Source organism: Dipodomys merriami, unplaced genomic scaffold (assembly GCF_024711535.1).
Source record: "Dipodomys merriami isolate MVZ:Mamm:240054 unplaced genomic scaffold, mDipMer1.0.p SCAF_122, whole genome shotgun sequence".
NCBI classification, from domain to species: Eukaryota; Metazoa; Chordata; class Mammalia; order Rodentia; family Heteromyidae; genus Dipodomys; species Dipodomys merriami.
The window spans coordinates 1,453,713-1,468,981 of NW_027202516.1; the positions used below are offsets into that span (position 1 = coordinate 1,453,713).

Below are 15,269 nucleotides of genomic sequence, written 5' to 3' on the forward strand. Positions count from 1 at the left end.
AAATGGACAATGTCTGTGACAAATTTGAAGCTGATTCATGAAGCTCCAACTGTATCCTAAAGATGCTGGAGAGGAATCTTAGTTTCCTGGGACAGAAGGTAATAGGAAACTTCAGGGGCTTTTAATGAAAACAATACAAGTATGTCATACCGCTGACAGTCATTTTGAGCACAGAACTAGTGAAACTGGTAGAGTCATTTTCCATTGAGGATTGTTTTGATGTTGTTTGAAACTAAGAGGATAAATTGGCATGCATGTCTTTTATTGAACTTTCTCCATTTGTCTGTCTGTCTCTGTCTTTAACATACACACGCAGGTTAGGAACTTGTCCATATGTAGATAAGACACCTCTAATTAATCAGATGTCTAAAAAAATAAGTATGAAAAATGTGTTTCCAAATGTTTCTTTGGTGACGTCCTCAGTGCCTTCATTGGTGCCTTGTTTCATACCCATCTCATCCCAGGGCCAGAGATGGGGTGAGGGCTGAGGCTCTCAGCTGAGCCTTAGCAGGTATCCTGTTAACTGTAAATGTGAATCTAACAAAAAGTAGTCATTTACACAGTGTTTTGCATTGTAACAGGGGCCATAGGAAAAAAAATGCCACCAAAGCAAAACAGAGCACATAGAATAAGCTACTGTCATGGGAAAGAATGAGGAGCAGACATGGAAGTTCTCCTGCGGGTGAGGGCAACTTGAACCCAGCCAGCCTCCTGGTAATGACAGAGCAATGGTTCTTCAAGTACAGATGCTGCTCTTGAATTCCTTTCCTTCTGCTTCCTGGTAAGAGGCTGACAGCCGCACAAGTCTGTCTTTAGATGCATAACCAGAACTCAGGTATGTATGTGGTAGGCAAAGTTATTTTAGTACAAGGGAGTTTTAGTAGCAGTTTCAGGTTATATAATGGGAGTCTACTATGAAATACAGCATTTCTTCAATGACTGAGCTTAGTGAATCCTTCTAACTGTACTTCAAGAAATCCCATGTGGGCTGGGAAGGTGGCTCAGTGGTAGAGCGCTTGCCTTGCATGCTCAAGGCCCTGGGTTCGATTCCTCAGCACCACATAAGCAAAAAGAAAAAAAAAAAAAAGCTGGAAGTGGCGCTGTGGCTCATAGTGGTAGAGCGCTAGCCTTGAGCTGAAGAACTGAGGGACAGCACCCAGGCCCAGAGTTCAGGCCCCACGACCGGACCCAAAAAAAAAAAAAAAAAAAAGAAATCCCACGTAACTGTTCATCTGTGATGGATGTGTTATTCAATGCATGTTGAACTGCCAATGTGTGCTATTGCACTTGATAACAAAATAAATGTGTTCCCGAGTTTCAGCTTGTGTTCTAGCTAGTGTCTCAATGTGAAAATAGAACTATTTCTTGGTGAATAACTCCCTTTAGGTAGTAATTTTACACTCTTCAATCAACTGAAGTATTAGTTCTATAGAATTGTAAACCCCATGGAAGACAAGAGCCATATTTGAATAGTTAGGTTGTATCAAAAGCAAGTATCACACAATGCTTACTTCGCAATCGCAAAATCAGTATCTGTTGATAGTCCAAATGATGGGTGAATGATCTTTAAATAATAGTAATCTTCAAATAAAGACTTTTTCATAGTTGACTATATCATTGGATAGTGACCATTTACCTAATTATTGAGCATCTGCCAATACCGATGATGGGTGAAACACATGGCCCAAAACTTAAGTTGAACCAATGTTGGTCTACTAGTGTCTAGCTTTTCATTTTTAATGAGCATCTGTTGCTTATTCTCACAAGGTAATATGCAAGTTTTAGAAGCAAAGCCTATTCTAACTTCCTTTACTTAGAACTATTCAGCGATGTCACCGTTCACTAAAGTACGATTCCAAAGATGAGCGTCTTCCCTACTCACGCGGACGTTTTCCTGAGCACTTGGCGATCCAATCGATCCAATCGATCCATCGAGGGCCGGCCGCCTCCCTGCGGGGCTCCCGCTGCGTTTCTGGCCCCAGGCGAGGCGCCATGGAGACGCCCTCCTTGAAGGCGCCCACCTCGGCGCTCCTCGGCCGGAGGCCGGCCTGCCTGTCCACCTGCCCCGGGTCCGCGCTCCTTCTGCTGCAGAACTGCGCCTGCGCAACCCCCCAGGGGGCCTGCGCCCCGGACGGACCCCGGACCGGGCCTGCGCCCCGGACGGACCCCGGAGCCCCCGGGCCGGGCCTGCGTCCCGGACGGACCCCGGAGCCCCCCGGGCCGGGCCTGCGCCCCGGACGGACCCCGGAGCCCCCGGGCCGGGCCTGCGCCCCGGACGGACCCCGGAGCCCCCGGGCCGGGCCTGCGCCCCGGACGGACCCCGGAGCCCCCGGGCCGGGCCTGCGCCCCGGACGGACCCCGGACCGGGCCTGCGTCCCGGACGGACCCCGGAGCCCCCCGGGCCGGGCGGACGTCTGCTCTCACGTGAGACGGAGAGGGAGCTGAAGGAGGAAACCGCAGCGGGGAGACCCTTCCAGAACCCGACAGACTAGAGGCGCGTCCAGACCCCGCTGGTCAACGTGGAAAGCAAAACCGGAACCGGAATGCGCTGCCGGTGGCCCCGGCTCCCCCGCAGAGCCTGGCTTTCTGCCTCTCGCTCCATCCTTGGCTCTCTAGGCTCACGTGCGATCCCACGGCCATCTGCGGCTAAGGGCGCATGCCCGGATCGGCCCCAGGGCGCATGCTCAGAGGCCCCAGGGCGCATGCCCGGATCGGCCCCAGGGCGCATGCCCGGATCGGCCCCAGAGCGCATGCCCGGATCAGCCCCAGGGCGCATGCTCAGAGGCCCCAGGGCGCGTGCTCAGAGGCCCCAGGGCGCATGCTCAGAGGCCCCAGGGCGCATGCTCAGAGGCCCCAGGGCGCGTGCTCAGAGGCCCCAGGGCGCATGCCCGGATCGGCCCCAGGGCGCATGCCCGGATCGGCCCCAGGGCGCATGCTCAGAGGCCCCGCACGAGGACACGCTGAGGACGCGCAGGTTCTTGGCGTCTTGGTTAAAGGCCAGGGCCGCGCGGGGACCGTGCCTCTGACCGGGCGTCGGGCCAGGGGCGGGGCCCAGCCAGTCCCGGCGCGCCTCCCGCGGGTGGGCTTCCCTCCCCACCGGGAAGACCCGAGGCCAGACCCCGCCCCCCCCCCCCCCCCCCCCCCCCGCCGGTGGCCAAGATGGCGCCCGGCTCGGCCACGTGGCCGGGCCCCGCCTCTTCCTTTCCGCGTGGCCTGTCCAGGACGCAGGGCTGTGGGCTTTGGGTGAGGCAGGCTTTCCTGTCATGGCCAGCCCTTCCCCGCGTTTGTTTTTCCCTCTTATGTGTTGATCTTGAAAAATGCGTGTTTGCCAATTTCAGACGGAGTTGGAAGCGAAAGGAAGGGAAAAGGAGGGGGGCGGCGGGGAGGGGGGCGGAGGGGGGCGGAGGGGAGGGGGGCGGAGGGGAGGGGGGCGGCGGGGAGGGGGGCGGCGGGGAGGGGAGGGGGGGCGGAGGGGAGGGGGGCGGAGGGGAGGGGGGCGGAGGGGAGGGGGGCGGAGGGGAGGGCGGCCGGAGGGGGGCGGAGGGGAGGGGGGCGGAAGGGAGGGGGTGGAGGGGGGCGGCGGGGAGGGGGGCGGCGGGGAGGGGGGCGGCGGGGAGGGGAGGGGGGGCGGAGGGGGGCGGAGGGGAGGGGGGCGGCGGGGAGGGGGGCGGCGGGGAGGGCGGCCGGAGGGAGGGCGGAGGGGAGGGGGGCGGAGGGGAGGGGGGCGGAGGGGAGGGCGGCCGGAGGGAGGGCGGAGGGGAGGGGGGCGGAGGGGAGGGGGGCGGAGGGGAGGGGGGCGGAGGGGAGGGCGGCCGGAGGGAGGGCGGAGGGGAGGGGGGTGGAGGGGAGGGGGGGCGGAGGGGAGGGGGGGCGGAGGGGAGGGGGGCGGAGGGGAGGGCGGCCGGAGGGGGGCGGAGGGGAGGGGGGCGGAGGGGGGCAGAGGGGGGCGGGCGGGGGGAGGGGGGGCGGGGAGAGGGGGGGGAGAGGGGGGCGGGGGGAGGGGAGGGGGGCGGGGGGGGCGAGTCTATGGCTTGACCAGCAGCCGTAACAAGGGATTTCCAACATAAAGGAAAGATGGAAGCCTGTGTAAGTCATTAGACAAGATCGCACTGTGGGGATCATAAGCCATCCGTGGGGAGTCGTGACACCTAGTCTCATTTCTATTTTTCACATGATTAGGGGAAAAATTGGTCTAGGTGAAAGAAAATCAGAATCAGAATTGTTCTCTAGTGCAGCCAGTTTAAGCTTTGCAACTGGGCTGTAAGGGGTGGGGAGTAAGCTCCTCACTTTCTGAGTTTTTTTTTTTTTTTTTTTTTTTAAATCAGTAGATGGAAATCACAGCCTGCTGGGTCTAGGGGTAAGCTTGGAGGAGAAGCTTTCAGTTTTAAGAAAAGGAATTGATCTAAATCTGCACAGGAGACCAACACTTACCAGTTTGTCTGGATATGGTATAAACAAGGCCAATAACTTCGCGGGCGTAAACCATTTCTTACAGGCTATATTGTTTCCCTTACCGATGTTGGTCTTGGTTTTGCAGAGGTTTTCGATGTATGCCACCATTTGAAGCTGTTATTGAAACATCCTGCAAGGTTCTCCGTCAAGAAAGACGTTTTAGCAAGGCCCGTAATGAAAAGCATCCTTGAATTCTGCTGCAATGAGTTTGCATACGAAAAACGAAAAACGATGTCTACAGTAAGATTTCACAGGTCCTCTCAGGGCCTGGACTGCACAGAGCAGCTGAAGACTTGGGAGGAGGAAGGCTTTGCTTTGTCCACTCAGAGGGGGCGTGGAGGAAGAGGTTAAACACAAAACCAAGGCCTCTAGGTAAGGAAAAACATAAACATTTCTGAACAGTTCTAGAATTTGCTCAATGAATTCGCATTGGTATCAGAAAGCTTTCCCAGACAGGGGCTGGACTGTGGAGTAAGGGCTGAGTGAGGAACTATGAGGAGAATTATAGCAGCACTGAAACATTGGAGGCTTCTAACCTTGAAAGGAATTAAACTAGAAGGATAAACATGTACTTTGCTCATTTCCTTGGATTAAGTCTGGGGTTTTAGAAAGGTGTGTGCACTTCCTCATTTTACCCATCCAGTTTCACAAATGCAAATCTCAATTTGCATGTAGTCACAAAGAATATTTGAAAACCAGCCAGACCTGTGTTGACTGGTATGGGTTACAACAAATCAAAAGTGTTGAGTACACTTCATGGGAAATATCTAATTTGTGATTCCATCTACATTTCAAAGAGCTATGATAGCACGCCTTCACATATTTGTGCCTCAGTTGTACAGACTTAATAAGAGGAGGATAAATATACATTTCTGCTTAAAATTTTGATATGTAATGACATTTAAAGCTAGGTTTTCTAATACATTATATTAGAATTATTGTAACTAACACTTGGGGAGTTGAAATATATTTACTGGTGGTCAATTCCCCATGTGTTTGTTTATACTGGCTAGCCTGAAGAAAGAGTGAATGAACCCTAGTTTTCAACATGTCCTTTCATTTTCCAAGAAGCAAATTTTAGTGACTTCAAAAAACTAGAAACAATATCAAATATAGGAAGGAGACATGTCATGCTAACTTAGTGTAACCTGAGACTTGAAATAGAAGTGTATTAAAAGCTTGCCATTAGAGAGAGAGAGAGAGAGAAAAAGAGAGAGAGAGAGAAAGAAAGAGGGAGGGAGAGAGGGAGGGAGAGAGAGATCTGAAAGAGCCCTATATAAAATGAGTGGCAAAATATCCAGGCTGCTACTTGAAAACCGACTTTTATTCCCCCTGCAAGTTGTATGCCCCATACATCACTGTTCTATGTCCGATGTGTGGTTATAAAACTATGAACATGGAGGCCGTGCTGGCACCACAAGGGTTAAGTTCTTTTTGCTTTTCCAGTCTCAAGTTACAATGAGAAGCCTCTTCTTCCCCAGCAGGGTTGCGCTTACATTTCTCCTTAGATCTCCCTTGAAGAGGGTGGTGGACTTGTGCCTGCTGGAGGTGGAATCAGCAGTGAGAGGAGGAAGGATTGAATGGACTAACAGGAAAGGTTTCAATGCAGGGACACACATTGACTTGCCTGGTACAACGTTGGGTCCTGCTTCACACGCAGAGGACAGAAAGGATGCTCAGGTGATCAGCTGCTGGACAAGCCCAGAGGTCAACCCCCAGGGGCAGATCAGCATAGACCAGGAGCTCAGAAATCAGGGCTTGTCCTGGAAAGAGCTCAAGGGTTGAGAAGAATTCAGGAGCACTTGAAGAGAACTTGGGAGACTACAGTTGAGGAGAAGAGAAGATCTGCTTTCGTTCATTCCAACCCCAAAGGCCTGCTTATCTTCATTTCACATAGGAATGCCTGGGCCATCTGGTCAAACAAGATTAGCCGTTGCTCGCTACGTGGGTGAAGCACAACCTCTTCACAACTGTGGATAATTGGAAGCCCGAGGTTCAGCTTTCTTAGAAGTGACTACTCCTGACACATTCCAAAATACTTCAAGTAGGACGGGAAAGCCAGTGAGGGTGCTGAGCTCAGAGAGGGCTCTGTCATGAAGAATAGGTAACTTTGTCTCTGCAGCTACTGACAACGTGTCTCCAAAGAACTTAGAATTTGTTTTTTCATATACTAAGTGGACAAGAAGGATTGAAATTTCAACTTTTGCTTTTGGACAAAAATGCATCTGCCTGTGTTTTTACTTGGGGGCATTGTGGGTTTCCTGGGGAGCGGCTGGGTTCTGGTGGCCAGTGCAAAAGGAGGCTTGGGAGAAAATCATGTTCACTCGAGTTTTATTTATAGAAGACTCCGGAACCATGAAAGACGGGAAATACAGAGGGAGATTCTGTCCATCCTGGGCTTGCCACACAGACCCCGGCCTTTCTCCCCTGGCAAGCAGGCATCCTCTGCACCTCTCTTCATGCTGGACCTGTACAACGCCATGGCCAGTGAGGAGAACCCCGAGGAGCAGGGGTACTCGGTGAGGCCATCCCTGGCAGGGGAGAGCAGAGGGCTGAGAAAGGGGCCCACGGCCTCTGCGAGTGGGTGTCCGGGCCACACGCAGCTGTCCCGAGCAGCCCCGCTGACCACCCAGAGCCCCCCCCTCACCAGCCTGCACGACACCAGCTTCCTGAACGACGCAGACATGGTCATGAGCTTGGTCAACTTAGGTATGTTGTTCCTTTATTTCTTAGTCTGCCTTCTTACCGCGCCGATGGTTTCCTGATGGCAAAGTAGCTGCCTGGTAGGTGGTCCTGTTTATATAAAGTCATTTCTGTAACTCTCCTCTCTAGCTTCTGTTTCCTTTCTTTCACTGATGTCATGTAAGGTTGTTTTTGTTTTTTTTTGTTGTTTTGCTTCAGGAAACCAAGTCTATACCAATTAAATAAATACATATATATATATATGTGTATTTAATGTGAACATCTAAAATCAAACAATCACAGTGTGACAGTGTGGGTAGATTTGGGTCTTTTCAGATATTGTAAAACTTTCAACCTCACTTAAATATATATGAATAAAAAGCCAATAGTCTAAAACAGGGCAATTTATGAGGATAACAGTGCTTTGGGCAAAGAAGAAAAAATACAAACGAACACTTAGATATGGTGATGTGAAAGAAACCTTCTGGACCTTTTCTGCTAGTTATTTAATGAGCATATAAATATAGACAGCCATTCCTACTTAAAACCTCTCATGAGGAAGCTGCTACTATAATAATATTGATACGAAATTTACCAAGCCCATCCAGTACAATAAAGTATGATCACCAAGGAGTCCAGGATGGGCTTCTGGAATCACATGGAAAAATCTGTTAGAGAAGAAGTCTCAATCTAACATTTCTTCACTTTAATGATGAAGGGATGCCATACCTATTTGCTTTATTCCACAAGCAAGAGAAAGCTAAAGCATGCTATGATGGTCTTTGCCTATGTAGAACTTACTTAATACTTGAGATGGTATTTTTATGTTGAGGTTTAAAGTAGCAATGACAATATTAGTGAGTAATTTTTAAAGTTGAATTTTACTCAATGCCTGGTTCTTCATGATAATTTTAAAAATACAACATCAAATGATATTTAATATCTAGTGTTTCCTTTCTCAATGACATTAGGGGCTTACCAACTTAAAATGATTTCACCAAGGCTGTAAGTATTTTAGTACAAACTGAAGGTGAAGGTAGTGCCTTCAGACATTCAAAGGAAAATAACATTAGAACATACCTAATTTTGAAGACTAAAGTTTTTACCCACAAACTCAACCCACGGGAAGGAACTGAGAGTTTAATAATGTGCCGTGAGTTTAAAAATGCAATCTGCACTGGCTTAAAGTTAATGTGCTTTATTATGTGCTTCAGTTAAAAGTCTCCTCACCTAACGCTTCCTAGCCTTTCAGAGGAAAGTTAGCCGCTGATCTTAGTGTCGCGCAGATGTTTTTGCAGCATTTGCTTAATATCCTCCCTTCATTTTTGTTTACAATGCTGTCCTGGGGTGAGATGCGTAGCCAGCCGCTCACTCACATGGTTTTGGGAAGGCGCTCAGAGCGCAGGGGCTGGGCTATTGGTTGCACTCATCAGGTGCTGTGGACCTTTTCTCTCCGTGTAAATAACAGGCTCAATGGGAACTTCTAAATGTAGTCAGTTACCAGTTAGTTTCATTGCTTCTTCCTGCTGTAAGAGCGATGGAAACGTGGCTCATGGAACATTTCACTTTGCAGCATTTCTGAAATACTATTTGCGGATTTCAGTTAGTTTCACTGTCGTCATAGAAAAAAATCCAACTTAGTGTAATTTATGCATTCAAAAAGAAATCACAAGGAATGTCAGTTGGGGCTCATCTAAAATCTGACAGAGCAGAATGTGTTATAGTTCAGCCCTGCACTTGTCCTGATAAAATTTTATTTTGACCATTTATAATCCTTTATGTTGTAGAAAGGTATTAAGTACAATTTTTAAATTTGTATGCCATTCTTTCTGATATATGAGTATATAATAAAGGACACTGATCAAGATGCATTGTACCCATAAACTAACATGATAAACTAAAAAAACCCCAGAAAACAAAAAGAGTTTTATTCAGTAACTTTTAGAATCTTTTTCTTAAAAAAAACAAAACTTGATTAAGTACTTGTGCTTTTAAATCAATACATTTTCTATTGTTCATATTATCACATAGCAATTCATAAGTTTATGGCTTACACCAAGAAATACAGATTTCCATTGTGGTCTTGAGAAGTAATATTGGTTCTAAACTTTAGAAAACATTACTTCCACCTTGCCCATGTAACTGTAACCCCTCTGTACAGTATTTTCACAATAAAAAAGAGAAAACATTACTTCTTTCTATCATGCTTGCTGAGTAGTGAAAGTCTACAAGAAATGTCTGACAACAAAAATGACTGCAAAACTGATTCTGAGAGTAGGCAAATGTCTCCTAGTAGAGTGGGGGAGAAATGAACCCCGATTTTATGACCCTAGAAGAAACCTTCACAGAACTCACAGCCAGTCACTCTTAAGAAAAAATAAAAAGATTTAACCTTTGCGTTTCTCCCAGAGTAAACTAGAGCAGAAAGAGGAAGAGGCAGCCAGACTCCCCGAGCCCTCTAGTGAGGCGTCCCTAGCCAGCGAAGGGCTTCACGCTCCAACAGGACTCTGCGTTCTGCTTTCTCAGTGTCTTACACGAGGTGGCTGTGGGGGGGCCTAGTGGAGATGAGCCAGCCAGCTAAGAGCCAGTCAGGGTTTGCTCTGAAGGCACGGAGCTGTAACTGTGAGGTAGGGGGTCTGTGGACATCAACCATCACTGGAGGAATCAAGTAGAAAGGATCTCCTAACAGCCTTTTTGAAGAGTGCCTGTTTTCAAGTCAAATGACAGATATTCTGCATTTATTTCATCCTTTAGGAAGACTTTTCTTTTCCCAGCCTAAGTTTTGCAGAACAAGAACAATCGGCCTTAATCCAAACTCGCATTCGTATTTACTAAGATGTCTTCTTAAAATTCAAGTGAGATTGATTTTGTGTTCCTAAGTAAAAAGAATTATAATTCACTGAAGGCAAAATAAGAGGCAAAGAAACTGACCTAACGCATATAAATATGTAAATATAACATCAAACATGTTACATATTTTACCTTTAAACTACTTTAGTCTGTCTTAAAGAAATCATATAAATGATGAATTGTGACTAGAAACTTTCCACTCTCTCATACATAATTCCTAGGCCAAATTTTGGCAATCATGTATTATAGGCTGACAGACTGAGCTCGCTCTCTCTTTTTTAAACTAGAGTTATTGAATATCAGTGGGCTTTTTATTTAGTCACTACTACTTAACTTTGTTAATGATAAAAATAACGTGGTAACTTTTTTAAACAGCTCTTTTTCAAGTGTCTAGTTGGTTGGTGTATTAAACACGTATGTAGATGAAGAGAAGGATTAGATTACATGCCTTCCATACTGAAGTATATTTCCTGTTTACCTAAGCATGTTGTGAGTTTCAAAGAGTCTTTCATAATTGGAAAATAATTTTTTATTAACCTTTCCTGACACTGGAAGAAAAACTGTGCTCATGCCTTAAGTTGACAGACACTGAAGAGGAGTTTGTGTAGAGATCCACCAGGAAATGCTCACCTCTGTAACCTCTCCTGCAGTCAGTAACATGCATGCGACATACACAGACACACGTGCAGCATAAATACACGCAAGGCATTCTGGGAGGGACCGGTTGAGTAGGGGTCACCTGACTTTATTAGACAGTGAGTTCCTGGTTACACCAGCAAGGCCAAGGTAACAAGGAATAGTGCTGAGTTCAACAGCAGTCACTCTTTCCAAACCTGAAGGATGTCTCTGAAGGTAGAGAGTGTGTGCGCCTCCCAGGGACCCGTGCAGTTGTAAGTGTGAGCAGGAGTCTGTGGATCTTCTTGAGGTCCAATAGCTGGCATGGATCCCAAAAGTTACCATCATTGTTTAATAACTTTTTTTCTTAAAGAAAATTTTAATAGTCATAGGTAGGCAATTTCAAAATTGTAATAACAAACAACAGTCGGAATTAGAAAGTATGAGCACAGAGGCCTGGCCATGTGGGCCTGCCCCCATCTCTCCTCCCCCTGCACTCCTGCCTTCCCTGCTCCACACCCCTGCCTTTCCTGGGTGGCTCACAGAGAACCTGGCACCCACCTCCCTCCCCCACCCTTCCTGGGTTTGCCTTTGGTCTTCGTTTCTTCATGGCCAGAGGCTTAGATCACTTGAAAATCAATTTGTAACAGTTTGAGACTTTGGATACCATCTCCTGCCTGTTCTTCAATGGAGAAGGTTGGCCAAAGGCAGCCTCCACCCACTGGAGAGCCTCCCATCCCCATCCCCTCCCCTCCCCTCCCATCCCATCCCCTCCCCTCCCCTCCCACCCCATCCCATCCCATCCCATCCCCTCCCCTCCCCTCCCATCCCCATCCCCTCCCTCCCCTCCCATCCCACCCCATCCCATCCCATCCCCATCCCCTCCCTCCCCTCCCATCCCATCCCCTCCCATCCCACCCCATCCCATCCCATCCCATCCCCTCCCCTCCCATCCCCATCCCCTCCCTCCCCTCCCATCCCACCCCATCCCATCCCCATCCCCTCCCCTCCCCTCCCATCCCCTCCCCTCCCATCCCACCCCATCTCATCCCATCCCACCCCACCCCATCCCATCCCATCCCACCCCATCCCACCCCATCCCATCCCACCCCACCCCATCCCACCCCATCCCATCCCACCCCACCCCATCCCACCCCATTCCATCCCATCCCACCCCATCCCATCCCATCCCACCCCATCCCATCCCATCCCATCCCACCCCACCCCATCCCACCCCACCCCATCCCATCCCACCCCATCCCACCCCACCCCACCCCATCCCACCCCACCCCATCCCACCCCATCCCACCCCATCCCACCCCATCCCATCCCATCCCATCCCACCCCATCCCATCCCATCCCACCCCATCCCACCCCATCACATAACATCCCCTCCCATCCCATCCCACCCCACCCCATCCCACCCCATCCCATCCCATCCCATCCCACCCCATCCCATCCCATCCCATCCCATCCCATCCCACCCCATCCCACCCCACCCCACCCCACCCCACCCCATCCCACCCCATCCCATCCCACCCCATCCCATCCCATCCCATCCCACCCCATCCCATCCCATCCCATCCCATCCCATCCCACCCCATCACATAACATCCGCTCCCATCCCATCCCACCCCATCCCATCCCATCCCATCCCATCCCACCCCATCCCATCCCATCCCACCCCATCCCATCCCACCCCATCCCACCCCATCCCATCCCATCCCATCCCACCCCATCCCATCCCCTCCCATCCCATCCCCTCCCACCCCATCCCACCCCATCCCATCCCATCCCGTCCCATCCCCTCCCCTCCCACCCCATCCCACCCCATCCCACCCCATCCCATCCCACCCCATCACATAACATCCGCTCCCATCCCATCCCATCCCATCCCATCCCACCCCATCACATAACATCCGCTCCCATCCCATCCCATCCCATCCCACCCCATCCCGTCACATCCCATCCCATCCCATCCCCTCCCATCCCATCCCATCCCATCCCATCCCACCCCATCCCATCCCCTCCCATCCCATCCCCTCCCACCCCATCCCACCCCATCCCATCCCATCTCATCCCACCCCATCCCATCCCATCCCACCCCATCCCATCCCACCCCATCCCACCCCATCCCATCCCATCCCATCCCATCCCACCCCATCAATCTGAGGCAGGGCAGAGGTGCAGCCAGGGGAGAATTTGCGTCCTCGTGGGTGCAGACACCCCCACCCCTGCTGTCTCCGCCTCAGCCCCCCGGGCACAGACCTGTCTCTTTTTTTTTGCCTTTATTACTTTGTAACATAATAGGAAATTTGAAGGGGGAAATTTAAAAGGGGAAAATGGAAAGAAAGAATGCCTTCCTAAACATAAATAATACAAGTCAACCCTTCAAACAATTGCCCTCCAGTTGATTGAGTTATTGAGGTCCTCGGTTTGACTTTATTTGTTAACTCTCTGCACTTCCCTGAAGAAGTCGTGTCTTCCATCTTTGTGCTGGGAGCAGAGGATGCCAGGATAGACGCATCAGGTAGGATTGTCGGAGGCAGACGCAGGCGTGAGGTGGAGGGGGACGGGGCGGTCAGTGAAATGTCCTGGAAGTCCTGCCAGTGGAGTGTGCAGAGACCTCAGTTTGCCATATAGCCATGTGTGTGGTGTGTGTGGTGTGTGATGGTGTGTGGTGTGTGATGGTGTGTGGTGTGTGATGGTGTGTGCAGTGTTTGATGTTGTATATGGTGTGTGATATAATGCTGTGTGTGTGTGTGGTGTGTGATGGTGTGTACAGGGATGTTGTATGCGGTGTGTGGTATGATGCTATGTGTGTATGTGGTGTGTGTGGTGTGTAATGGTGTGTGATGTGTGTGGTGTGTGATGGTGTGTGCGGTGTGTGATGGTGTATGGTGTGTGATGGTATGTGGTGGTGGGTGTGGTGTGTGATGGTATGTGGTGGTGTGTGTGGTGTGTGCGGTATGTGTTTGATGTTGTATATGGTGTGTGTTATAATGCTATGTGTGTGTGTGGTAAGTGATGGTGTGTGTGGTATATAATGGTGTGTACAGTGCTGTTGTATGCGGTGTATGGTATGATGCTATGTTTGTATGTGGTATGTGTGGTGTGTGAGGTGTGTGATGTGTGTACAGTGTTTGATGTTGTATATGATGTGTGGTATAATGCTATGTGTGTGTGTGGTATGTGATGGTGTGTGTGGTGTGCGTGGTGTGTGATAGTGTGTGTGGTGTGTGATGGTGTGTAATGGTATGTGGTGGTGTGTGTGGTGTGTGATGGTGTGTGGTGGTGTGTGTGGTGTGTGATGGTATGTGGTGGTGTGTGCGGTGTATGATGGTGTGTACAGTGTTTGATGTTGTATGCGGTGTGTGGTATGATGCTATGTGTGTGTGGTGTGTAATGGTATGTGGTGGTGTGTGTGGTGTGTGCGGTGTTTGATGTTGTATATGGTGTGTGGTATAATGCTATGTGTGTGTGTGGTGTGTGGTGTATGATGGTGTGTACAGTGATGTTGTATGTGGTATGATGCTATGTGTATATGTGGTGTGTGCGGTGCGGTGTGTGATGGTGTGTGTGGTATTGTGTGTGTGGTGTGTGCCAGGGGCACACAGAAGGCTGCTCACATCCCCAGCCATAAATCATGGAATAGCTAGCTGTAAGTACCCGGCAGTTTAAGGAGGAGGCACCCTGTGTGTGCGTGGAGGGCTGCATCCTGGAGCGGCCAGGAGAAACAAGGGGCCCTTGTTCTGAGCAGTGTCTGTGGGTGTTGCTCCGCACCTCCGCTTCATGTTTTACGGCTGAGCCACAGCATTTCCCGCTTACCCATCTCTTAGAATAATACCCTTGGCTGAGGTATCTTTCAGAACACCTATCTGCTCTGACAGTGGCTGGTTTCTTTGGAGGGAAGCGGCTTGCTTGTTCTCTGTCTCAGGTGGGGGTGTGTGAGGCTCAGCTCACAGAGCTTGACAGTGAGATCCAAGTGATGGCCAGTTACTTGCTTCTCCCACAGCCCCCTGTAGAAATAACTCTTGGGTTGCCCGTGGTTTACCCAATCCAGGTGGAGAGATTATATTCTAGAAAGATAGAAACAAAAACGATTAAAGTAGAAAATGTTTAGAAACCACTTTTAGATCAATTAGAAACTCTTTAGTAGGTTGAGAAGCAAAGAAAACAGCATCAACCAGCCTCCCTGTCCAGAAAGAACTTTATTCTCTGTTCAGAGTTAAACCACCACGATGTGATGCTTAGATACGGAAACTGCGCATCAGTCTGGAGAGTTTATGGAGATCCTGCCGTTTGACAGTTTCTGAGACAGTGACCACCCTTGTTTTCATAATGATAAGTCCTTTCATTTTTCTGCTCATAAGCCATGGGGAGTTGGTGTTGGCTTTACAAGAAATAGTCCTGTATTTTGGAAACAAATGAACCTAATATATCTTAGATATTATGTTTATTTAATTTCTCTCCATAAGTAAATGTTGACAGCCTATCTGGTTATTGTTAGCCGGGTTTTCTGGAATTGTTAAGAAGAAAATAGCTTACAAAGGTCAGAAGTGACAGACAGAAGCCTGACTTAAATTGTATTCGGAACTCGGGGATAAGTCCAGGTTGGAGAAAAGCCTCGATTTTTGTAAGGTTGGTAAAATCCATCATCTATTGTGTGA

General features: G+C 49.5%; 1 protein-coding gene across 2 annotated transcripts in view; it reads left to right on the forward strand.

Annotated features, from left to right (window-relative positions):
* Positions 1-6,405: 6,405 nt before the first annotated feature.
* Positions 6,406-15,269, forward strand: part of Bmp5 (bone morphogenetic protein 5) — an 88,943-nt gene continuing 80,079 nt past the window's right edge. For both annotated transcript variants that reach the window (XM_070017261.1, XM_070017262.1), the window contains exon 1: positions 6,406-7,161. In XM_070017261.1, coding sequence (XP_069873362.1) covers positions 6,672-7,161 — 490 coding nt within the window. In that variant the 5' untranslated portion in view covers positions 6,406-6,671. The remainder of the gene's footprint in view (positions 7,162-15,269) is intronic.